This window comes from Acinonyx jubatus, chromosome E4 (assembly GCF_027475565.1).
Source record: "Acinonyx jubatus isolate Ajub_Pintada_27869175 chromosome E4, VMU_Ajub_asm_v1.0, whole genome shotgun sequence".
Lineage (NCBI taxonomy): Eukaryota > Metazoa > Chordata > Mammalia > Carnivora > Felidae > Acinonyx > Acinonyx jubatus.
Window position 1 is genome coordinate 26121652 of NC_069395.1, and position 23901 is coordinate 26145552.

At 53.9% G+C, this 23901-nt stretch overlaps 1 protein-coding gene across 6 annotated transcripts in view; it reads left to right on the forward strand.

The window, feature by feature from the left end:
• PIK3C2B (phosphatidylinositol-4-phosphate 3-kinase catalytic subunit type 2 beta) overlaps window positions 1-23901 on the forward strand; it is a 65080-nt gene that overhangs the window by 8973 nt on the left and 32206 nt on the right. Inside the window, exons 1-9 of one of the 6 annotated variants that reach the window (XM_053209251.1) lie at window positions 2033-2051; window positions 3411-3513; window positions 12530-13550; window positions 17453-17553; window positions 18144-18298; window positions 18648-18768; window positions 21704-21815; window positions 22071-22150; window positions 22535-22598. In XM_053209251.1, the coding sequence (XP_053065226.1) occupies window positions 12618-13550; window positions 17453-17553; window positions 18144-18298; window positions 18648-18768; window positions 21704-21815; window positions 22071-22150; window positions 22535-22598 (1566 nt within the window). In that variant the 5' untranslated portion in view covers window positions 2033-2051; window positions 3411-3513; window positions 12530-12617. Of the gene's footprint in view, window positions 1-2032; window positions 2052-3410; window positions 3514-12529; window positions 13551-15131; window positions 15144-15185; window positions 15577-17452; window positions 17554-18106; window positions 18299-18647; window positions 18769-21703; window positions 21816-22070; window positions 22151-22534; window positions 22599-23901 lie in introns of those variants that run through there. The other 5 variants (XM_027074820.2, XM_027074824.2, XM_027074819.2 and 2 more) reach the window with 5 other exon arrangements.

Genomic DNA, 23901 nt, shown 5'->3' on the forward strand with positions numbered 1-23901 from the left:
TCCAGTTTAATTCCTGATTTTGTCGTTGACTAGTTGTGTGACCTTGGGGGGGAGGGCAGTAAATTATTCAGTCCTTTTCCTCTTTTCCGCTTGCCTCATCCATTAAATAAGGATATTAACATCCACACGTAAGGATTGTTGTGAGGATTAAACAAGACAAAACCTGGCACAAAATGCCAGAGGAGAAAAGCAGGTGTATTTCTTTCCTCACTTGACCTCCCCTGACCACGCTGCCTGCCCCCCCTCCCTTTCCCTTTCCCCTAAACAAAGTATGACACCTTCCCTCCAGGGAGGACTGGGGACGTATCCCTGGGGATACTAACTTGACAGACTTTGTGATGGTGTTTACATACATTGGACTGGCATTTCAGCAAGGTGCCTATGGAACCTTAGCCCTAATGGGCCTGCACCCACGGTCACACCCTGGCTACACTTATCCAGCTGCCAGCAGTGTCACCTAATCCCTACTGAGAATGGTCTGTGACTCCTGCTACCCTGGTGCCCTGAGTGAGGGTCACATGGGCAAGGCCCCCATAAAGACGGGGCTGGTGAGATGTTAATGAGCTACGCTGTGCCAGGCTGATCACCCCTCTGTCGAAGGTCCCCTTTGCTCAGCGTAGACTGAGGCCTTGCTCTCCGGAGACCTCGGTCTCCCTTGGGACCTTCCTGTGCAGAGTGGGGCATGGGAGATGGGAGAAAGGCATCAGGCAGGTACAGAGCAACACCAAATCGTTGTGTCACACACGCACACAGCCTCAGAATGTTAAGGAGACACTGAAAGCAAAAGCAGGAATTGGAAGGATTGACCAGGGAAGGCTTCTGGGGCTCTTGAGTCAGAGTGGGAAGAGGAGAGACAGAGAAAGTAGGAAAGGGGAGGGAGCCTCCAGCTGCACCCAGGGCTTTGGAGGCCCTAAGAGTCAACCGGGTGGGGAAATAGGGTATGGGGAGTCTGTACCAGGCTGTGAGTGCCGATGGGTCCTTCTGAGGACTCTGGAACCTACCGCTGGGACAGGCCTGGAGACCAGACAGATGTGGGGAGTCCTGGCTGGGATCTGGTACCACCGGACACTGCCTGCTGCCTCCTTCCCAGGCTGCCATCTCTGTATCCCTTTCCCTGTGGTTTGGGGATTCTGAACACTGGGAGGCCATCTTGGAGAGGGTCTCAATCTTAGTTCCCTCTTAGGGCCCAGCATCCTGAGTGGAGTTTCTCCTTTGACCGGGGTAAGCTAGCATCCTTAGTCTCCCTTGGGGGTCAGTGTCCTTGGCTGACCCTGAGCAGGATATCCTTCTCAACTACTGAAGAAGGCCTGGGGGACTCCTGGGTCAATCTTGGCCAACAATACCCAAGGCCGGGGTTAGGAGGGGTCAGTGACTTAGAGACCAAGCTGCCTGCTGGGCCTCACTGAGGGGGACATGAGTTCTGGACAAGGACAAGAGATGCCTAGGCCTCAGGAGCTGAGACCAGGGAGGCCATGAGGAGGCACAGCCACCATCAAGATCCACCCCGCCTACCTATTAATGGGTCATTCCTCCCAGGCCACTGGAAATTTCCCTTTCCACTTCCAGAATGGGTTGGGTTGGGCCCTCCTCTGCTCAGACTCTGCTTTTTTAGATGCAAATGTCCCTGGGTGGGACTAACACCTTGGCCTCTCACACCCCTGTGTAAATTAGTATCAGATGTTTGCTAGTGTTTTGTGTGTGTGTGTGTGTGTGTGTGTTTCTGGGCTGTAAGATGGGGGCTGCTTGAGAGCGGCACCCCTTTCCTTTCCTACCCTGGTCTGTGGGGACCTCAGGGCCTTTCCACTGCACCCTGAACTTAGGAAATAACTGAGCACCTCTGAGGCCTGCCAGAAGCTAGGTGGCCCTTGGGCGAAGGTCCCCCTGGGCTCAACTGCCTGGAGTCCCCTTCCCTTGCATTCTGGCTCCCTGGTCCCCTCCGGGCCTGCGAGCCTGCCTCCAGTAGGCTGGAATGTGGATGCCGAAGGCCCAGAGCTGCTAAGATCATGACCTCTTGGTGTCTAAGTCCACTTCCCCAGGGAGCTGATGAGGGAGTGAGTGAGGTGGAGGGGATGTGCAGGGGAGGGGGGGGGACCTGGAGCGTGGGAAGGTATGGGGGGTATGCAGGGGCAGATGTGGGTAATTGTGGAAGGTGTGGGGATTGTGCGAGGTACGCGGGGTACAGAGGCGTGTGTGCTTGGGGGAGGGGTATGGACTATGCATGGAGAGTGGGGGGGGGTACCTGCAGGTGCTTGGGGGAAGGTATGGGTGTGTGTAGGGTGGGGAGGGAGGAGGTGGAAGAGGTAGGTCTTGGGGGGTGAGGGGGTGTGCACAGGGAAGGGAGTGCGCGGTAGTAGCTACGTATGGATGTGTGGGGGGATGTGGGGGAAGGTGTGGGGGTACATGCAGTTCATGTGATTACCAAGGCTGTAGGTCCCTGAGAATGACTAGTCTACCAGGGATTTTCTTGATCTGGGGAGTTAGCACGAACTGCAGATACTCTTTCTTACCAGATCACATGTCCAGGTTGCTGTTTTAGGGACTGCGGTGGCAGAGGAGCAGCGGGCAGGGCTTGCGTACCGCCTAGAGCCTTCCCACCGGCATGGAGGAGGGCAGCTTGCCCTGGGCCCGGTGGCATGGTATGGGGCCTGGTCTCCAGCTCCTCAGGCTCCCGAGGAAGACTGGCTCAGCCTTTTTCTGCTTGACTTCCTTTTGGCCTTCCTGCAAGCTGAGCAGGTGGCTCTCAGCCAATGGCAGCCCACCGCCCCCACAGCCTGTCCCTGCCCACTGGCTCCCTCACCCAGGCTTGCAGGCAGCCGCCCCCAACCTTCCCACAGACCACATGGGGGCTGGGGCCCCACTTTCTGCACTCTGTGTGTGTGTGTGATCATTCTGGGGACCGGTCCTCCGAGTCCTTCTCATTCTCATCCTGGGGTTTGGTCCCAGGGGTGTACTTGTGGGGGCGGATAGCACAGGGCTAGGGACAAGATTGTTCCTGAGTATTAGCACCCTATGGCCCCCCACATCGGGTCGGTGGCCCCTTCCCCACCCTGCCACAGATCCAGTATGAGTCCCTGGGGCAAAGTCGCTGACCCTTAGTGGGCCTCAGTCTGCTCATCTCTAATGGTCAAGGGGGCCCTGTTGTGGGGAAGGGAGATCGCTTCCCTGATGTCTAAGGAAGTTGCTACCAGAAAACAACCAAAGGATTGTTAGAAGTGAATTAATTGGAGATGCTCCTTAAAAATCCAAGCTCTGACCTCCAGCAAAGATGTCCCTCTGGAGATAGTCCCACTGGCATTATTCCGTGCACTCTTCGTTAGTCCGATGCCTCTGCAGTTCCTCCGAGCTACACCCCCCTCCCCTTGCCGTGGGCCTGGGCCAAAATCTGAAGTGCTGCTCCTTGCTTCTTGCAGACTCTGATGGGTTAGCCCTGCCCAGCGTGCCCAGCATGTGAGGACTTGGGGCAGCAGCACGGAGCAGTGAGGTGGCCCCACACTGCCTCTCCTCTTCCCTCCGGTGAGTCCTCCAGGCAAAGCAGAGACTCTTTGGTGTGCTGTTTTCCCTCTGGTGCCACGGGCCGTTTGGGAACAGCTGTGACCTGCTTTCTGGATTCTGTTTAATGGGCTGGCCTCCTCCAGGGAGTTTCCCCAGCCTACACAGGAATCCTGGAGAACTGGATTCCAAAGGACTGAGCTGGGGAAGCTGGACTGGAGGTTCAGCTGGAGGTGACAGGTGACAGCAAGGGGCCTTGCAGGAACCCTTGGTTTGCAGGAAGCCAATGGCCCTGTGTGACAAAGTAAAGGAGGGGGTGGCAAGGATCCTGAGGGCTGCTGTGTCCCCATCCCCCTTTCCACCTGTTTTGTGACAGCCTCCTCCCAGAGGGGCTTCCTTTATACTTCGTGGAGTCTCTAATACTCTCAGAGAGATTAAAGGTTCATAGATGTTGGTGTTTGGAAATGTTGGGGTGGTTTTTATGACATGGGATGGGCTGGTGTAAATCTTGTCTGAAACGAACTTCCCTTAGGAATCCCCTCAGCTAGAGGCAAAGCATAAGAGACTCTTAAATACAGAGAACAAAAGGAGGGGTGCCGGAGGGGATGGGCTAAATGGGTGATGGGCATTGAGGAGGGCACTTGTTGGGATGAGCACTGGGGTGTTATATGTGAGTGACGAATCACTGAATTCTACTCCTGAAACCATTATTACACTACACGTTAACTAACTTGGATTTAAATTTAAAAAAAAAAAAAAAAAAAAAAAAGGAATCCCCTCAGCTGGAGACCAAGATTAGCACAGGAAGGTCATCCTGGGAGCTCCTCCCCCCCCCCCCATCCTATCCCACTGCCTTTCTCTGGAGGGCCAAGGAAGCTGGAAGGGTAATTCTTTTATTTATTTTTTTAATGTTTGTTTGTTTATTTTGAGAGAGAGAGGGACCATGAGTGTGTGGTAGGGGCAGAGGGAGAGGGAGAGACAGAATCCCAAACAGGCTCAGTGTTGTCATTCCAGAGCCCGACTTGAACCTTGAGATCATGACCTGAGCCAAAATCAAGAGTCCCAACGCTTAACTGACTGAGCCACCTAGGTGCCCCCTGGAAGAGGAATTCCTTTTTTTTTTTTTCTTGGTGCAAAAAGGTGATTTTATTAAAGCACGGGAACACGACCCATGGGCAGAAAGAGTTGCCCAGGGATTGTGAGAAGAGACTGCTTATATACTTGGGAGTTGGGGGAAGTAAAGGCATTCTTAACCACATGCTGCTTGGAGGAAACCCAGCTGATCAGAACTAGAAGGGCTGGTTTTTGAGGCTGTGGTGGCTGAGGGCAGGTGGGGGTGGTAGGAAGCAGGAAGTATAGACCAGACAGAGAGGAGATGTGGCGGCTCTGGCTCCAGGGATGGTTCCTGGATTAGAGATCCACACACTGCCAAGACCTCTCTTCCCTCTTTGCCAGGGGTTCCATTCAGGTGGCTGCCAGCTCCTGGCCCCTGATCCACGTCGCCAGCTCTAGGAAGGAAAGTTTTGAGAGGAGCCACGAGTTGCCTGCCCTCTTCCATCCTGACTCTCTTCTTACCCGAGTCCCAAATCTGCAGGGTTTGTGGTAGGAGCTATGATTGCCAGGGATTGTGTGTTTGTGTGTGTGTGTGTGTGTGTGTGTGTGTGTGTGTGTATGTGCGTGCGCGTGCATAGACCAGCTGCACACGTGATTTCTGAGCTGGACTAGAGGACTCTTGGACTCTGAATGCAAACAGAGCTCTATCTAACCATGTCGCACAGGCTTCTGGCATCTGTCTCTGCTCTCCTAGGACCCAGAGAACCCTCTACGAACTCCAGTATCAACTTTGGCTTCAAATTAGTGGAATGTCCAGGGGTAGGCCCAGGGAATCCAGGGATGAAAAATGAAGTTCCAGCAGCAAAGGCTGAATCACGTGGGGCTGCTTTAATTTGGCGCAGAGGATGCTAGAGAGGAGCTGGATGAGTAGGACAAGAGCACAGGCAGCTGTTTTGTGTCTCCCCAGATTTGGAACTAAGTGACAGCCACAGAGAAGAAACAGATAGGAGAAAGACCTTGTGGGTGCATGTGACTCCGTGATGGGCCTGACATCAAAGAACCTCGTGGAGCTGTGTACAACCTATAGGCTTACAGTACAGAAGCTGGGATCAGATATACATCTGTTTGAGACAGGGAGCCTGACCTTTTGGATACACCTTCCTGTTGGGGGAGTTGACGCAGGGCATGCTGACATTCCTTCCTAGAACTGGGCCTCTGGGGGTGGGAGTCGGGGGTGGGCAGCAGGCCTGTGGAGTGAGGTGTGGGGGATGGGTCCCTGGCTGCAAAGCCAGTGAGATTTGGGGTATGGATGAGTATGGGTGTTGGGGGGTAGTGAGGGGCAGGGGTCATCTGAATACAAAATTCTGGAAGCCAGAGCTTCTATGTCCATATGGCCTCTAACCCCTTGACCTATTCTGTTCTGAGAGGAGGTGCTGAAGGCCCCTTCCTAGGTAGTCCTAGAACTGAGTCTTCTTCCCTTATTAAAAACTACTAAAAGGTGGGATGCCCAAGGCTGGGGGCTTGAGACCCTTCATATTTTTTACCGTCTTGCTCAGTAGCTCTCCATTTTCCCTGCCCAGTGAACATGGGCCAAGACATGCAGTGTTTCCCCGCTTTGTGCCCCAAGGAGGGGGGATTGAATTATTTATGGATCTGTCTATCATCTTTGCTAGGTGGTAAGCTCCCCGGAAGTGTGCCACAGCCCTCTGAATACTTCTAGGGCCAGCATGGCACCTGGCGTGTAACCGGTACTCATTGGCCATTGACATTCAATTTCGGGGTTCTGGATGTGAGGAGATGACCCAGAGCTCACAGGCTGAGCAAAGGCAGAGCAGTTCTAAAAAGGTGCCCTCCAGCCGGGCAGCCGGAAGCCCTCTGCGCGCACAGCTGGTGTCACTGCTGGCTCACTGGCACAGGGACTGAACGGAGGGGAGTGTCCTCTCCTTTGTCTCCACCCTTGGACTCCAGACCATTGTGTAGCTCTGCCCCGACCCCATTTCCTCCCCCGCCGGCCTCCAGCCATCCTTTGGCAGCTGTGTGGACTGTTCGGTGCCTGGTGCTGCTTGGACCCTGGCACCGACCTGCTCAGCCATAAGCACGCCCCTCTTCCTTCACCAGCTGCCTGGTGGGGTCCCTTTTCCCCACTAACCTCTGGTCTTCCTGGGAGTTCCGAAACCGCGGTCCGTGCGGTCAGCCCTGGCGGCGCATCTGAATTGCCTAGGGGAGAGGGCTTTGAACTGATCAGAGTCCAGGGATTCACCCTATTGAATCAGACCCCCCCCCCCCCCGAAGAGGGGCCAGGAACCTGTAGGTTTGAAAAACTTCCCAGATGGCAGTTGTGAACATTCCATTGTGGACTATGTATTAGATAATATTATCGTGTCCACCTTAAATGTTGTGGCTGTGCTAATGGCATTGTGTTTATATAGGAGAGCGCGCTAGTTGTTTAGAGATTCAGCCTGAAGTATCTGGAGGTGGAGCCCTTGCATCTAACTTTCAAATGGTTAAGCAGAGACGGAGCGCGCAGAGGTGGGGAAGGGAAACTGGCTGAAAGTGATCTGAAAGATGGACGGGAGCAGGGAACACAGCCATGCCACCGAGGTGTGCAACTGCAGGGGGTGCCATTCACATGGTTCTCTTTGTTGTGGTCGGAGGGTGACATTCACATAGAATACAGCGTGTGGGTACCCCCCCACCCCCCTGAGTTGTGTGACACTGTCATACTGGTCCCAGCTGTCTCTTTTTGGATGGGCTACAAAGCCCCGGGCCCTCACCACCCCATGTCTTTCCTGGGACCTACATGGGTTTTTTCACAGAATCCCTAGTAGCCCTTGGGGACTGAGGGAATAGAGCCGCTTCTGATTTGTCAACCAGCAGAGGCTGGCAGAGAGGGAGCTGAATTGGGGAGGGGGGCGGGGAAGGCAGGAAACCTGAGACTCTGATTGCGAAAATACTTTGTGTATCCCCACCCGTCCCAGAAAATGAAATTTGGGGCTTGACTTCTTAGAGGGGAAGCCAGGTTGCTCTGGCTCCAGGTTGTTAGGACTGTCGCTCCTGTCTTCCCTCCTCCCCCCGTCTGGATTTCCCCTATGCCAGGCTACCACTCAATACCTTCACTCCACCTTGGGGGGGTGGGGGGGCTCTCCTGGTCCTGCGGGGGCTGCTGCTTGTCCGTCTCCTCCTTCAGATCCCTCAGCATCAGAGTGAGCAGAGCACTGAGCCTTTTAGAAGGAGCAGCTGCCAGTGTGGCCCCGGGCACAAGATCTGTCAGCCGCTGGGCCTCCTCTGCCTGGCTGACAGACAGTCTGGTGGAGTCCTGGCCAGGCACCAGGGGACGGTGGTTAGAGAGGGGTAGCTCGGCTTTCCTCATCTGAATTCCAGTCTTGGAAGAACCTCAGGAGCCAGGCCTGCTGGATCATCTGTGGGTCTGTCTTCTCTTTCCTCCCGGGGCTGGGGCTGTTCCTTAGCTCCGGGATACGGCTTTGGAGTCCGCTGAGAAATTTGACTCAAGGAAACCGATCGGTTCAAGTCAGAGTCCCAGAGCTGGGAGGTGCTTTGTGCGGTGGTCCCGTCTGTCCGCCCACCTGCCTGCACAGATGCCAAACCTGGCCCAGTTGAGGTGAAACCCAGTCCTGTGTTTGTAGGACCCCAAGGAAGGCTGCCAGCTGCATCCGGATCACTGGTCTTATGTCTAAAAACTCTTCCCGCCAGAAAGCTCTGCCCTTACATCCCAGTTCCAGTTGCTTTTCTCGGTGGAAATGAGGTGAATTTGGAACTTAAGGAGCTTGATGGGGGGGGGGGGGTGACAGATACGTACCTATTTGTGAATAAACTACTTTAAGATTGTATTTGAGGTGTGTACAGGGTACTGTTGGGAGCATAAAGAAGGGTTCCTTAGTCCGATATGGGAGTTCAGAGAAAGCTTCCTGAAGAATGTGATATGTGGGCAAAGTCTGAGGGGCGAGTTAGAGTCACACAGGCAGAAAGCGACAGGAGTTGGGAAGGGCGTACCCAGGGGAAGGACAATGTTGAAAGAAGTCACTGAGGTATTGAGTACGTGGCAAATGAATGGCTGTAGATGGGAGGGAGATGGGGCAGGTGATAAAGGATTTGTAAAGGAAGCGGATAGAGAGCCTTTGAAGGGGTTGAGGCCCGGAGGAGATCAGGTTTACCCTTTAGAAAGAGCCCTCTGGCTTTTCTGGGGCAAATGCCTTAAAGCGGGGGCAGATTAGAAGGAAAGGAGAAGGTGACAGTTCAGTGGTGGGCATTCGGGCCTCGAGGTATGGGGTGGGCATTGAAACTGGCGGGGGGGGGGGGGGTGAGATACACCTTTAGAACTGCCAATGAGTGGAACAAATGGGAAGATGAGAAGAGGCGAGGCTGCCTGAGTGTTGCCTGGGTGTTAACAGTGGCTGAGAGTGGAGTCCTGAGCCAACACCAACATTTCAGGGGTGGACAAAGGAAGAGCAGAACAAAGAAGGGAGTGGAGAACAAGAAAAAAAAAATAGGGTCATGGAAGCCAAGGGGTGGAGGGTTTTGGGTAGAAGGGAAGGGTCTATAGAGCAAAATGCAGCAGCCATGTCTGGGCAGACAGAAATGCCTGTGGAATTGGATGGCCGGGATATTGTTGCTGGGGCAGTTTTTGTGGAAGGATGGGGACAGAAGCCAGATTACAGTGAATTGAAGGGCAAATGGAAATTGGGAAAGTTTGGGTGTCTTCTGCTCTTGCATAGCTCAGCTGGGAAGGGAAGGAAGAACAGAGAAGGTATTGGCTGGAGGACAGAATGTCAAGAGAAGGTACTTACGATGTAGGGTTTTGGGTTTGTTTTTTTTTTTCATTTTCTTTTTTTAAAAAAATATATTTTTGAGAGAGGGAGAGTTGGAGAGGGGCAGAGAGTGAGGCATACGGAGAATCTGAAGCAGGCTCTGCGCTGACAGAGGAGAGCCCGATGTGGGGCTCAAATTCATACACCGTGAGATAGTGACCTGAGCTGAGTCAGAGGCTTAACCAACTGAGCCACCCAGGCGCCCCTCGTTTCTTTTTAAGGCTAGGAGCAGCCTGAACATGTTAGGTGCTGAAGAGAGAGACCCCCTTAAGGAAAAGAAGTGAAGATACAGCAGAGGGAAGGGAGGTTCCTGGGATTGTGCCTCAGCAGGAGGCAGGAACCCTCTTCCCCTGAGACCAAAAAGGGCAAGAAGGGGAGGCTGAATGCAAGTGTGGATACTTTCATGGGAAGAGAGGCAGGACGTCGAGAGAGATCATTTCCAACGGCCTCAGTTTTCCTCCTCACAGTGGTGCCTGGTGAAGGCAAATCTTGATACTCTCTGGAATAAAAGGCTTGGTCCAGCTTGGAGCGTTTATCTGGTATCTCCTGTCTAAAGCACTAGAACCTTCTCCTGGGACCAGTCTCCCAACTCCCAGCAGCTGTGTTCTGGGTATTTCCATCTGTTCATCCAATTCCTTTGAATTTCAAATAGCAAGACTCCCTCTTAGCCTTAGTAGGTAAAAAGTAATCTGTAAGAGGGCACCTGGGTGGCTCAGTCGGTTAAGCATCCAACTCTTGGTTTCGGCTCAGGTTTTGATCTCATGGTTCATGGGATCAAGCCCTGCGTGGGGCTTTGTGCTGATAGTGAGGAGCCTGCTTGGGATTCTCTCTCTCTCTCTCTCTCTCTCTCTCTCTCTCTCTCTCTCTCCCCCCTCTCCCCCTCCCCCCTCTCCCCCCCCTCTTCCTTCCTTCCCCCTCTCCCTTTCCCTCTCATGCTGTCTCTCTCTCTCTCTCAAATAAATAAACTATAAAAAGTGAAGAAAAAAAAGGTAATCCATAAGAAGCTGTTGACGAGTGGGCAAACTCAACAGGCAAAGAGTCACGTCATATGCCCTGGGCTATTCCATCTTTGGGGAACTACTTGTTAAGATTCTCTGAGCCAGCCATGGCCTTCAGGTCAGGGTGCTGCACCTGGGCCTGATGGAGGCACCAGGGCCCTAGACAGGCACCTCAGGCCAAGGGATACCTTTGTCCTAACTCGTTTGGGACCTGATGGAATTTGCCACCCAAGTATCTATCGGAACCTTTTTCCTTTTGACTTTTTCAACTTTCTAATCATAAGGAACAACATGCTCATGTTTATTACCTGCTGGGTAAAGCAGCGCAACAGAATGAATAATTTTTGATGATTCCATGAAATCATGAAGTTCTTGGCTGCTGGCACTAAGGGTCAGAAGTGGCCACTTCACCTTCACCTCCCCCAACCTAATCCGAAACATACACACACGTGTCTGTGGTTCTCAGCTTCAGCTGCAGACTAGAATCTCCTGGGGTTTTAAAAATACCACTGCTCTACCACAGACCGATTAAATTAGAATCTCTTAAGAGAACCAGGCATCAGTACTTTAAAAAAAAAAAAAAAAAAAGTGCCCCCGGTATTTTTAATGAGTAACCAGGGTTGAGAACCGTTGGGCCAGGCTAGCCTTGTCATTACAACCATTCAGTGCCATCTTCGTGTCGTGGCTTCTAAAGAAAAGGATACTAACAGTGGGGTACATGAAGGGGGCTGCCTGCGGCCAGGGGCAGCTAGCCTGGGGATTCTGCCTTCCTGCCTGGCTTCCTGAGGGCCAAGGAGAATTAATATAGCACACCTATCATCCACCAAGTACCCGGGTCTCACCTGTTGCCAGGCTTTGTTTTATTGCTCATATTGGTGTATTTTGGGAGGACCTTAGTGCAGTCTGAGTAATTATACGGTCTGTTTCATTGGACTCTATTGTACATTTCACTTTATAGCTTTATGGAGGTATATTAGACGTACAATAAACCGTACGTATTTAAAGTGTACAATTTGATAAGTTTCGACGTATTTATATATCCGTGCAGCTATTACTGCGATTAAGTCCTTGAACATATTTGTCATCCCCCAAAGTTTCCTTTATGCTTCTGTGTCATCTTTCCACCCCTTCCCAGAGAACTGCTGATCTGCTCTCTGTCACCGTAGATAGTTTTCATTTTCCAGAATTTTATATAAATGGAATCCTACATATTCATACTTTTGTCGGGGGGGGGGGGTCTGGCTTCTTTGACGCAGAATAGTTATTTTGAGATGCATCCATGTCCCTGCACGTGTCAGTAATTTCATTCCTTTTTGCCGCTGAGTTGGTATCATTATGTGCACGTAATCACATTTTTTAATCCGTTCACCTGTTGATGGACCGACCCGGGTTGTTTCCAGCTTGGGGATATGACCAGGCTGCCGTGAATATGCGTATACGAGTCTTTGTATGGACATATGCTTTCATTTTTCTTGGGACGGTAACTAGCAGTGGGATAGTTGAGTCCTGTGCTAGGCGGGTGTTTATCTTCACAAGAGGCTGCCTGTTTTCCAAAGTGGTTGTCCCATTTTTCATTCCCCACCAGCAATGTCTGAGAGTTGTCCTCTTTAAATGGACCAAAGAGCCCTTGTTTCCATCTTCTCTTGGCTGATGCAAGGCGCCTCCTCCTTTCCTCGGGGCACATGTGAGAGAGGGGAGGGTGGGAGCAAGGGACCACAGATGGAAACGTCTATTGATGAGTGGAAGGGTAGATGTGTTACATAGATAGAGTTGTCTTGGGATCTCTTTTTTTCATCATTGTTTTTTTTTAATGTTTTATTTATTTTTGAGACAGAGACAGAGCATGAACGGGGGAGGGGAAGAGAAAAAGGGAGACACAGAATCCGAAGCAGGCTCCAGGTTCTGAGCTGTTAGCACAGAGCCCGACGCGGGGCTCGAACTCACGGACCATGAGATCGTGACCTGGGCCGAAGTCGGACGCTTAACCGACTGAGCCACCCAGGCGCCTGGGATCTCTTTTTTCTCTCCGTCTTTTTGTTTCTCCCCATCGGTTACAGGCACGCAAGAAGGAGGCAGTGGCCCGGATGATGTCGCCTAAGTCAGATTATTAAAACAAGTCTTTTCGTGACTGAATGATTGACATTTTTAACCCCTCACCTGCAGGTGCCGAGACACCATGCCAGAACCCTGCAGCCCTGACACTGGCAGGAAGTAGAAGGCTTCCTTGTCTCCTCGGTCACCTGTCCTCACCATGTCTTCGACTCAGGGCAATGGGGAACACTGGAAGTCCCTGGAGTCGGTGGGCATCAGCCGCAAAGAGCTGGCCATGGCCGAAGCCCTGCAGATGGAGTATGATGCACTGTCCCAGCTCCGGCACGACAAGGAGGAGAACAGAGCCAAGCAGAGCACAGATCCCACTCTCATCAGCTGGGACGAGCCCGTCCTAGACTTCTACAGCAAGCCGGCGGGGAGGCAGAAGGACCTTAAGCTCTTACGCGGTCTTTCTGGCTCTGATCCTACCCTCAATTACAACTCGCTGTCCCCACAGGAAGGGTTAGCCAACCACTCTACCTCCCAGGGCTCCCAGCCTGGCCCAGATCCCTGGCCCAAAGGCTCTCTGGCTGGAGACTATCTCTATATTTTTGATGGTTCAGATGAAGGGCTTTCTTTGTCCCCAGGACCAGGAGATATAGATGGCTCCTCCAAGAAACTGTCCCCACCTCCTTTGCCACCCCGAGTCTCTATCTGGGACACCCCTCCCTTGCCTCCCAGAAAGGGGTCTCCCTCATCCTCCAAGATCTCCCAGCCCAATGACGTCAACACTTTTTCTTTGGTCGAGCACCCTCCAGGCAAACTGCTAGGGCGTCGCATCCTAGAAGAGGACGAGGAGCTGGGGGGTGGGGGTCCGGGGCGCCTCCTGGGGCCTGTGGACTATGACGGTATCAATGATGCGATTACACGGCTCAACCTGAAGTCAACCTACGATGCAGAAATGTTGCGTGACACCACCAGGGGCTGGAAGGAGGGCCGGGGGCCCCTGGACTTTGGCAAGGACACTCCCGGAAAACCCGTGGCCCGGAGCAAGACCATGCCCCCTCAGGTGCCGCCCCGAACCTATGCCTCCCGCTATGCCAACCGAAAAAATACGACACCTGGCAAGAACCGCCGGATTTCTGCTGCTCCGGTGAGGACCTTGTTGTGTGCCTTCCGTTCCCCTTCACAAGTGTCCTTTCTTCTTGTTGTTCCAGACCCCAGTCTGCTGCATACTCCCCCTGGTAGTCCTCTCCTCCCCTCTGCCTCTGTCTCTGTCTCCTGGCCCCTGGGCCCTGGCAGGGGAGAGGAAAAGGGACACTAGTAGAGACATGGCTCCTCTTCAGGGCTGAGTTTTGTGCCCAAACAGCCCTTGTGGGGGCAGGTGGTTTGGAATCTCGGTTCCTAGTGTGTAGTCACTTCACGAGGTAAGGACTGAACCAGGCTTAGGGGATTCTTTGTGACCCTGTGGCCGGATGGCCTTGTGGACTGGAGCAAGTTGCTTCTGCTTTCTGACCTGCGGTGCCCAAAACGCTGTGTGGTAATGAGGCTCAGTCACGGCATTAACCAGTGTTTAGTGCTCACTGGTCGCCAGACCCTGGTCCAGACCCCTCAACAACCCTGCCTGATAGTCCAAGGCATGCAGTTCTGGTCTCTCTTGTTTCAAAGCCTGCCGGTACTTGCTCTCTCCCTCTGTCTTTCTCTGTCTCCCTCTGTTTCCCTGTCCCTCTTTCTCTCTCCCCCATCCCTCTGTCTCTGCCTCTCTCTCTCTCTCTCTCTCTCAGCTTCTATTTCTTTCTCTCTGTGTCTCTGCCTCTCTCTGTCTTGCTCCTTCTCTGTCTCTTACTCTGGTGAAATATACACAACAAGATTTACCCATCTTGACCGATCTGAAGCATCCAGCTCGGTGACATTGACCACATTCACATTGTTGTGCAGCCATCACCACCGTCCATCTCCTCTCACGGGGAGAATATTTAGCAAACACATGCAGGACGACAGTAATAATTTTGCTTTGACCAGCAGAGTATAAAACAGCACCGTGCCTCCATAGAAGCTCAGGTGGGTTCCAGGGCAGCTTTGATCTTTTTTTCTGGCTTAAAAAAGTGTCAGCAGGGGCACGTAGGCAGCTCAGTCGGTTGAGCGTCCAACTCTTGATTTCAGCTCAGGTCTTGATCTGAGGATCGTGGGATCGAGCCCTGTGTCTGGCTCCACGCTGAGCACGGAGCCTGCTTAAGGTTCTCTCTCTGTCCCTCTGCCCCTCCCCTCCCGTTCTCACTCTCTCTTAAAAAAAAAAAATGTCAGCAGCAGCATCTCCGTGGGTAGGACCTGAGGCCACTTTGAGTTTCACCCTTGGGTCTGGAAACCCTGGCTGCAGAGGGAGTCAAAAGTTACCTCATAACTGATGGCTTCCGTAGGAACAGCTTTCCACTTCATTCCGTCCCTGTTTCCTCCTTATCCATTGTTTAAGGGACACCGGGGCTTTCCCACCGTGTGTCCCAGTAATTGGGATCCTTCACAGCCTGGGAAAAGCCACGTGGTCCTTCCTTCCTGTGCTTCTGTGAAGAGAGTCCCCCAAAGCAGGATCAGTTTCTGGGATAAGTCATGACTCTGGAGCTCAGGGCTTTTTAAGGGCCCTGCTTGAGAGGTGGGGCGGCTCCTGCTATTTATAGGGACGGGGAGATTCCTGTTCCCAGCTCCGAGTTCCTCACCCAGAGCTGGGCCTGCTCGGAGTCAGGCCGCCCGGGTAGGTGGTCACCTCTGTCGCTCCCTCTCTCTCTCGCCTCCCTCCACTGCCTCGTCCTTCCCCCAACCCCTGTGTGTCACCAGGGTCCCGAGAGGGAGCTTGGTGCAAAGTCTCCTTGAAGAAGCTAGTGCAGAGCAAGAAGCTGTGGCCAGTTCTTAAGGGGCAAATGCGGCCCTGGGCTTCCCCACCTCAGCTCGGTGCGGGGGCTCATCCCACCGGGAGGGGGGACCCCTTGGACCCGCGGCCTATCCCGCCGCCCCGCTTCCGCCGGGCTTTCAGACGGAGGGACCCTCCTTATCCCAGGCCTGTGGAGCCAGCTCTGGAAATGGGTGGCTCCAAATGCCAGCCTGGTACCCCCACTGCCAGCCTGTGCCCGGCAGACTCCCCCAGCCAGCATCGGGCGATGCCACCAGGGCCTGCCAGCAGGGCAAACGTAAGTGGCTTTTGTTTTCTTATGGAGCCAGGGAGTGGTACTGAAGGGGCATGAAAATGGCCTTCAGTAGCCACTGTGTTCTCTATCCCCCTCGCCTTCCCCTCCTCTGTCTCTCTGTCTCACTGTCTCTGTCGCTCTCTCTCTCTCACCCTCACTTTTGTGGGTTAATTGCTGACAGTGGTACTATTGTTGTGAGCGGGACACAGGCTGGAACTTGGCAGAGCAAGGGCCTCACATGCCAACTGCCCCCGCTGCCGCCCTCCCCTCCGCACCCCTCCATCCTCACCCTGGGGAGCAAGGCTAATGAGAGGGGTCACTCAGAGGAAACAATTTGGATATTCAAATGAGGAGCTCAGTTGCTGCCATCTGCCCTTAGGGGCGGGGAGGACGTGAGAAGAGCCAGTGGGAGGGTGAGAGGTGAGGCTTTGCTATGTGCACAGGCCTGAGCTCCCCGGAAGCAGCTGTTGGCAGCGGCTGCTTTACCGGATGCAGGCTGGGGCTCCATCTGAGCTGCCATTCCCATGGGGTGGCCTCCCCTGGCGGCTCTGGGCAGGCCCGGCAGGCAGAAACCTGTCATGCCCCAGCTCCCCCCCCCCCCCCACCACTTCCTCCTCCCTGGGGCTGGGCTGCAGGCTTCTTTAGGGCTCCTCTTGGTGACTGAAAACAGCCCTGTACTGGGAGGCAGGTTGAGTCTCAATCCCCACCACCACACTCCGTGTTCTCTCTGATGGGAACCGGGGCCCAGGCGGGCGCCCTGACATTCCAGCTGTTCACGGCCAAAAGGCTCAGGAGCCAGGTTCTCTCCTGCTCAGAAGGCCGCTTTGATGCTTTCTTCCTCAAATAGCATTGACCGAGAAGGCACGTGGGTCTGAGTCACCGCCTCCATCTGAGTGTTCTCGGTCTCTCTCTGCTTTGGGTCCCTGGGGCTCGCTGTCGATGCCTAGGCATTTTCCCGGAGCCGGGCTTCCCCAGGCACTGTTTGGGTAACCCTCTTGCCCTGACCTCTGAGCTGGGACTGGGAAAAGGAGGCTGCCTGCAGAGCTCCCAGCCACACCCGTAGGAGCACCCCCAGAAAGCCAGCCCGGTGACCCAGCAGTGCTGTGCACTGCCTAACCTGCTTGAGCTTATCAGACACTGCCTCCCCGGAGAGGAGGTTTGGCCACACGCTTGTCCATCCCACCCAGACTTCCAGCCTCAGCCAAGGCTTCCGGGTCTCTCAATTAAAAAAAAATAATAATAATAATGTTTATTTTTGAAGGAGAGATACAGAGCACAAGCAGGGGAGGGGCAGAGAAAGAGGGAGACACAGAATCCAAGGCAGGCTCCAGGCTCTGAGCTGTCAGCACAGAGCCCAATGCAGGGCTCGAACTCAAAAACCATGAGATCATGACCTGAACCGAAGTCAGAGGCTTAACCGACTGAGCCACCCAGGCACCCCTCAATTTTTTTTTAAGCTTATTGATTTTGAGAGACAGAAAGCATGAGTGGGGGAGGGGCAGAGAAAGAGAGAGAGAGAGAGAGAGAGAGAGAGAGAGAGAGAGAGAACCCCAAGCAGGCTCTGCACGGTCAGTGCAGAACCCAATTCGGGACTCAAACCCATGAACCGTGAGATCAAGACGTGGGCCAAAGTCAGATGCTCAACCGACTGAGCCACCCACGTGCCCCAAGGCTCCCTCTTTTCACTTGGCTCTTGGTCTCCTAGGACAGCCGATAAAGAGCTTCCTGGATTTCCCACATTTTCCTGGGGCCCTGAGTGTTCAATGCTTCAAGAGCCTTTATATCCAGAGTTTTTTCAGGGTATAGATCTGGGAGCAGCCCGCTGGAAGGGAAATGCCCTGAAGCAAAAGGCACTGAGTTGGCTGCTCTTCTCTTAAAGGTGGGCTCCCGGCCCCATGCTGTCACCAATGGCCATGAGTTGTTTGAGGTCTCAGAGGAGAGAGATGAGGAAGTTGCTGCGTTTTGCCACATGCTGGATATGTAAGAGTTAAAGAATGGGGTGTTGGGGAGGGGGCTGGGGGTGGGGGAGGGCCAGCCCACTCAGAACTTTCTCTGGGAAGGAAAAAGAGCCACATTTAATAAATCTCAATTCATCACCATGGGGTGCTGCCTACAACAGGTGTTGTGGGCTTTTTGAAATCTTAGAAGTTTCATATTTTGGACAAAGTTTACGAACCCTTGATCCAACAGCCACATTATCCCAAGGGCTTCAGGCTCGGTTGCCACCGGGAGCAAATGCACCCCAGATGGAGATAAGAATATTACCTGGAGCTAACAGAGAAAGGAAATGGAGCGAGGAGAATTTTTCCCTTGAATTTAGCATGGAAAACTTTGTCACTATAGAACTGTCCCTACGCTCAGCTGAGCTTGGGAAACATTACGTAACCGTAGTAAATGTGTCAAGAACATGGTTTCCCAGAGCTGCCTCCCCAGTGCCCCCAGCCTGGCCTGCAGACCTGGAGGGACGGAAGGGCCCTTGGCCTCAGGGTGGGAGGGTCCCAGCAGGCCTCTTCTCGACTGCTCTCTTCTGAAGGCACAGCGAGGGTCCTTCTCCCTCTCTTCCTGCACAGCCTTCGATCTGGCTCTGACATCCAAGACTACTCCCTCACCGGATATGTCTGGAGTGCTGTCACCCCCAGCCCCGAGCACCTTGGGGATGAAGTCAACCTGAAGGTGACCGTGTTGTGTGACAGCCTACGGGAGCCACTCACTTTTACCTGCAACTGTAAGTGGGGGAGGGGGTATGAGCATCCCTTGAGGTGGGGCAGGGATGACTGTGGTTTGGACTGTAGGATCCTTGGACCTCAATTCCCACCCCACCTGTGGCTCCAGTGAGGGGCAGTGGGGAGGCTCCTCTGGGGCACTGGCTCAGGGGCGACCTTTTTGGGCCCACGGTCACTTTCTCCAAGCCCGAATTATGTGTTTGCCTGCTTCATCGTGATAGCAGTGGTGCTAGAGAATGCTTGGCCAGGAACGTGGTGGGGGGCGGCGGGGAGGTCAGGAGGGGGACCCTGAGCCCCGCCTGCCCCGGCACCCCGCCCCCCATCATGGCTCCCCTGCCCTACCCCTTCCAGGTTCTTCCACGGTAGACTTGCTCATCCACCAGACCCTGTGCTACACCCATGACGAACTGAGAGATGTGGACGTGGGGGACTTTGTGCTGAAGCCCTGTGGGCTGGAGGAGTTCCTGCAGAAGTGAGTGAATCTGGGGGGAGGGGGCAGGGAGCGTGGATAGGAAATGGCACCTGCCTTCTGGGCGGTAGGGTTTTGAGAGGGCTTCCTTGGGGTGGTGCTGGGCTCAAGGCCCCAGGCCGGCAGCTCCTCCCTGATCCTGCTGCTGCTTTCTGGGCACACTCGCAGCCACGTCGCACTTTCCCCAGCGCTCTGTCTTCCAGCAGGGCTGGCCTGCTTCTGAGCCAAGTCTGCTGCGGAAAGAGCTTGGAGCTGGAAGCAGGCAAAGACTAGGTCATATCTGCTTGCAGACGTCTGCGTGTGGAGAGAGGCGTGCGGGGGGCTGCTCCTCTTAGGTTGTGCGGTCTCTTTGTGGTAGATGGAGGACTGGGCAGAAGTGCCCTTGTGGAACCTGGGGGAGAAATTACAGTTGCTTCCTCCTCGCCCTGCCCCTGCCAACAAGCCTTTCCCCCTTGGCATGTGCAGCTGGTTATCCTCCTCACCAGAGGCTCGCCTCCAGCTCCTCTCCATCCAGTGCCCCCTGCAGCAGGCGGCCTCCCTGGAAAGTCTGATGTGGACCAGCTGCAGCCATCCCCTTCCGCTGCCCTGGGGCTCTGGGTGCCCCGGGCGGGAGGAGAGGGTGTGCACCCTTCAGATGGTGCTGTAACATCGGCCGGAAGGCAGCAGATGAGGAAAACAGAGATCTGCTTTCCTCCCCAAGCTTCTGGGGGTGCCCACTGTCCAGTACCCCTGACCGCTTAGAGAAAGCCCCCTGGCCAGTACCCCTGACCGCTTGGAGAAAGCAAGCGTCAGCAGTGGGAAGGGAGGGGCCCGGATGTCAGCTCTTAGTGCCACCACTTGCACGCTCTTCTCTCTCTCTCTCTCCCCTACATCCAGGTCTAGATGCAACAGTGCTTGACCAATGACTAGAGCAGTCCTTGGCTGGTTTCTCCCACCTTGAGAATACTGGGGGACCTTTCTGGAACGCTGAGGGAAAGCAGGGGCAGGGCCCTGCATGGCGCAACTCCAGGAACACTGTTCAAGTGTGTTCCATGGGCACTTGCTTTCCCTAGAAGAATAAGAAGGGGTCCCAGACTCAGGGTCTCCTGGCAGAGAGCACCCCAGGCACTGTCGTAAGGGACAAGGGACATCATGGATCACACCGATGTGGCTGGTTTGGGTTCTAGCTTGCCACCTACTAGTTGTAAGACCCTGATCCTCAATTTCTTCCCTTAAATGTGATAAGGACTGAGTGTGAGAATGACCCAAGGAGCAGGGAAGGACCAGCCCAAAGACGGGAAAATGTGAGGATTCAGATCAGCTGAATACTGTTATTTCCCTTGCAGTTCACCTAGTCCTTGAGCCCTCGGGGCTGAAGGTGGTAGATAAGCTGTGAGGTTCTGACTTCCTCTCAGGACCTAGCTGGAGTGTTCAGTGTGATGGGTGGGTGGATGGGTGGTCCTGGGGTCACGCCCCTCCCACTCTTAACTTGAATGCATCCAGAGGAAGGCCTTCCACAGAGAAGGTCAGTCAAGTCCCCAGAGGAGCCCAGTGTCCTTGACTCTTGTTCGAGAAGCGCCCCCCCCCCCCCCCGCCCGCTCTTCCACTAAGGCTCTTTCTTCCCCACCCAACAGAAAAGCCTAGAAGACCCTGAGCACAAGATGCTGCCTTGGGTGGGGGTGAAGACACTTTGGGGGTTCCAGAAAGTGGCTAGCTCCCAAGGAAGCCCTGTGGTTTCCTACCCTTGCCGAGCAGGGCCTGATGTAAAGGGGGCGTGGTGGGTCCAGGATGCAGGCTGCTTTCAGATAAGAACCTTGAGACAGTCCCAGGGGAGGGCTGGGTTTCCTGCCACCTCCCCCATCCCCAACCACACTCTTCCTTCCTCCAAGGGCACTCCCTCCAGACCTGCCCCCTGCCCAGCCTCTCCACCCCCAGGGTTTAGCCACGGCTCAGCCTTGGCAGGTTGGGGCCTGGATCCGAGGCTTGGCCCCTCAGGATGTGGAGAACCCCTTAAGTCCTAGCTGGACCCAGACTGGTCTCTCAGGCTGGCACCGCTTAGGCTTCTGCACATACTCCTCCCCTTTGCTCCTCTCCTCTCCCCTCCATTTCTGGCCTAGATTCCCAGCTCTGCTGAGGAAGGAAGTCCCTTTCCGGCTTCTGTTACCCAGCTGCTGGGACCCGGCCCAGGCCTGCAGGGCTGGCCTGCAGGACACTCATTCTGCCCCTTCTCTTGGGTTTCCTTTCTGACTACTGTGTGATTTGGGAGGGAGGAAAAGGCTGGGTCACGGAAAGACTCCTAGGCCTTCTCTGAAACTTGGGTAGACAGGGTCTCACTTGTTGTTGCTTGAGCAGTGAATGGCCTGCAGGTGGGTGTTTATCAGGAAGTCTATAGAGATTTGTGTTGTTATTCACACTCAAGCAGGACCCATGGAGGAAGGGGAGAAGCAGACTTCTTAGGGTTTAGGAATAACAGACCTGGAATCTTGGTAGGTTTGTTTGGTTGGCCTTAGCACCCCAGTCACTGATGGCAGGGGATGGGAGCCTTAGGATCACAGTGTGGGGAGAGTGTCAATCAGTGAGCTCCACACCTGAGCACAGGTGACATTCAAAGTGTCCTATATACCAAAGCCAAGAGAATGGGACTTAATCACTGCCCCCTCCCTCCGAGAAGTCTCTGTTCCCCACTCCTTCCAGAAGGTCCCGCCCCTGGAGTGATCGGTGATGATGATCCAGGTAATAAATGCCTAAGATAATCAAAGTTTGTGCAGACCAAGGTTAAGTGTATTAGGTGGCTTTTTTTTTAGACAGACCTCTGAGCTCTGCTCTGACAGTTTCCAGGAGTCCAAGTACCTTTCACTGCCTACACCCTCTTATTTCTCTCTTCCCAAGGCCAAAGTGTGCATCTCCCTTCCCACTGCATTCCCAGGGTGCTAATGGTCTTGTTCCCCTGTCCCACCAGCAAGCATGCCCTGGGCAGCCATGAGTACATTCAGTACTGCCGCAAGTTTGACATCGACATTCGACTACAGCTGATGGAGCAGAAAGCTGTACGCAGTGACCTGGCCCGGACGGTTCGTGTGGGGGCATAGCAGACAGCTTCCCCGGGGATGGGGAGGTAGAGGGGGCAGGAGGTGATGCGGAACACAGTCAGTGGGAGTAGGGGAGGAGCTCTGGGTGGAGGTTAGGGTACCACTCCTCTCTGAATAGGCCACTTCTCCCATCCAAGTACTAACCAGGCCCGACCCTGCTTAGCTTCCGAGATCAGACGAGATCGGGCACATTCAGGGTGGTATGGCCGTAGACTGAATAGGCCACTTCTTGCATAGGTGAATGATGACCAGAGCCCCTCCACCTTGAACTACCTCGTCCATCTGCAAGAGAGGCCAGTCAAACAGACCATCAGCAGGTGAGAGTGGGTGCCATCTTGGATGTGGGCTAAGCAGGAACTGTGAGGGGACCCCAACAGATAACCTCGCTTACCTTTCTACCAGGGGTTCTTACAGGTGTCAGGGATGAGACCCAAGAGTATCGTAGGAGAAGGTCCCCACTCTAGGGTGTGTTACATCTTGTCCCTCTAGTACTTTGCCATCACTCTCCAGGTGAGGGGTGGCGAAGCAGAAAAGACTCACCATCCTTCAGTCTTCATGAGACTTATGGAAAAGAGTGGGAACCCCTTTAAACTAGAGTCTGAAGCCTGAGTTGTGGGAAGGGAGGGAGAGAAGAGGTCTTCCAGTACACCGGGTCTGTCCTGACCTCTCCTGTGACTTTTTCCTGTCCCCCAACTCCCCAGGCAGGCCCTGAGTCTTCTGTTCGACACATACCACAACGAAGTTGATGCTTTCCTGCTGGCTGATGTGAGTATAAATCCCGGGGCTGGCCCAGCTGCCCAAAGCTCCTCTCCTCCTTTCCCAAAGTCCTCCTGGGTTCCGCCAGCCCTAATGGGATCTGGAGCAGACACTGAAAATCTGTCAGCAGGGCACTTCTTGCCATTCCCCTAGCCTCTGGGCAAACCAAGACCGCTGGCTGTTGGGCAGCTGGCAAGTGTGTTCACGGGGGTTCTGCTCCCCTGTAGAAATAGGTCAAGAACCGTGCCCTGATCCCTGTCTCTGGAGTAGCGTCTCCAAAGCTAAGGGGCATAGAGTTGTCAGCTGCTGTACTTGAATGTGCACCGGAGTGTACCTCCTGTGAGCAATGCTTAGGAACCTCAGATTTGAGACAGTCTGATGTGCTGGTGTCACAGGTAGAAAACTATCAGGAGGTGAAGGGTCTCAAAGGTAGGGTAGGGCCAGGATTCTCCTCACTTGGATTCTCATGGAGTTTTAACCCTTAAAATCGTGAGAACAAACATTTGCCCCAAATGTCATGGAGCTTAAAAACAAAACAAAACAGGGGTGCCTGGCTGGCTCAGTCGGTTGAGCAACCGACTTCGGCTCAGGTCACGATCTCGCAGTTCGTGAGTTCGAGCCCTGCGTCGGCCTCTGTGCTGACAGCTCAGAGCCTGGAGCCTGCTTCAGATTCTACGTTTCCCCCTCTCTCTACCCCTCCCCTGCTCACGCTCTGTGTCTCTCTGTCTCTCAGTAATAAATAAACGTTAAAAAAATTAAAAAAACAAAACAGAAAACAGACAACGATCTTCACAACCAATCCCTGTCTCATTGATCCAGTTAATAGCGGACATCGGACTCTTCGTTTTGGGGGAGTTGAGCATTGCATCAGGCTCCGTCCTCTACCCACCACCAGAATCCCTTCTCTATCAACCTCTGCTCGAACATTTACTGTGATGAGGGCGAAGGTCTCTGAACACCTCTTGTGCACCAGTCTGGTCCTACCTTAGTGGCCGCTATGGGTAGAGAAGCCTAAGGATCATCTTAGCCTTCAGGGAATTTGTGTTCCTGCTAGAAAAATGGAATAGTGGGGCGCCTGGGTGGCTCAGTTGGGTTAAGTGTCCGACTTCAGCTCAGGTCACGATCTCGCGGTGCGTGAGTTGGAGTCCTGTCCTCTGAGCTGTGAGTTCTGTGTGTGTGTGTGTGTGTGTGTGTGTGTGTGTCTCTCTCTCTCTGCCCCTCCCCACTCACTCACTGTCTCTCTCCCTCTCTCTCTCTCTGAAAAATAAATAACCATTTAAAAAAATTAAAAAAAAAAAGGAAATAGTAATAT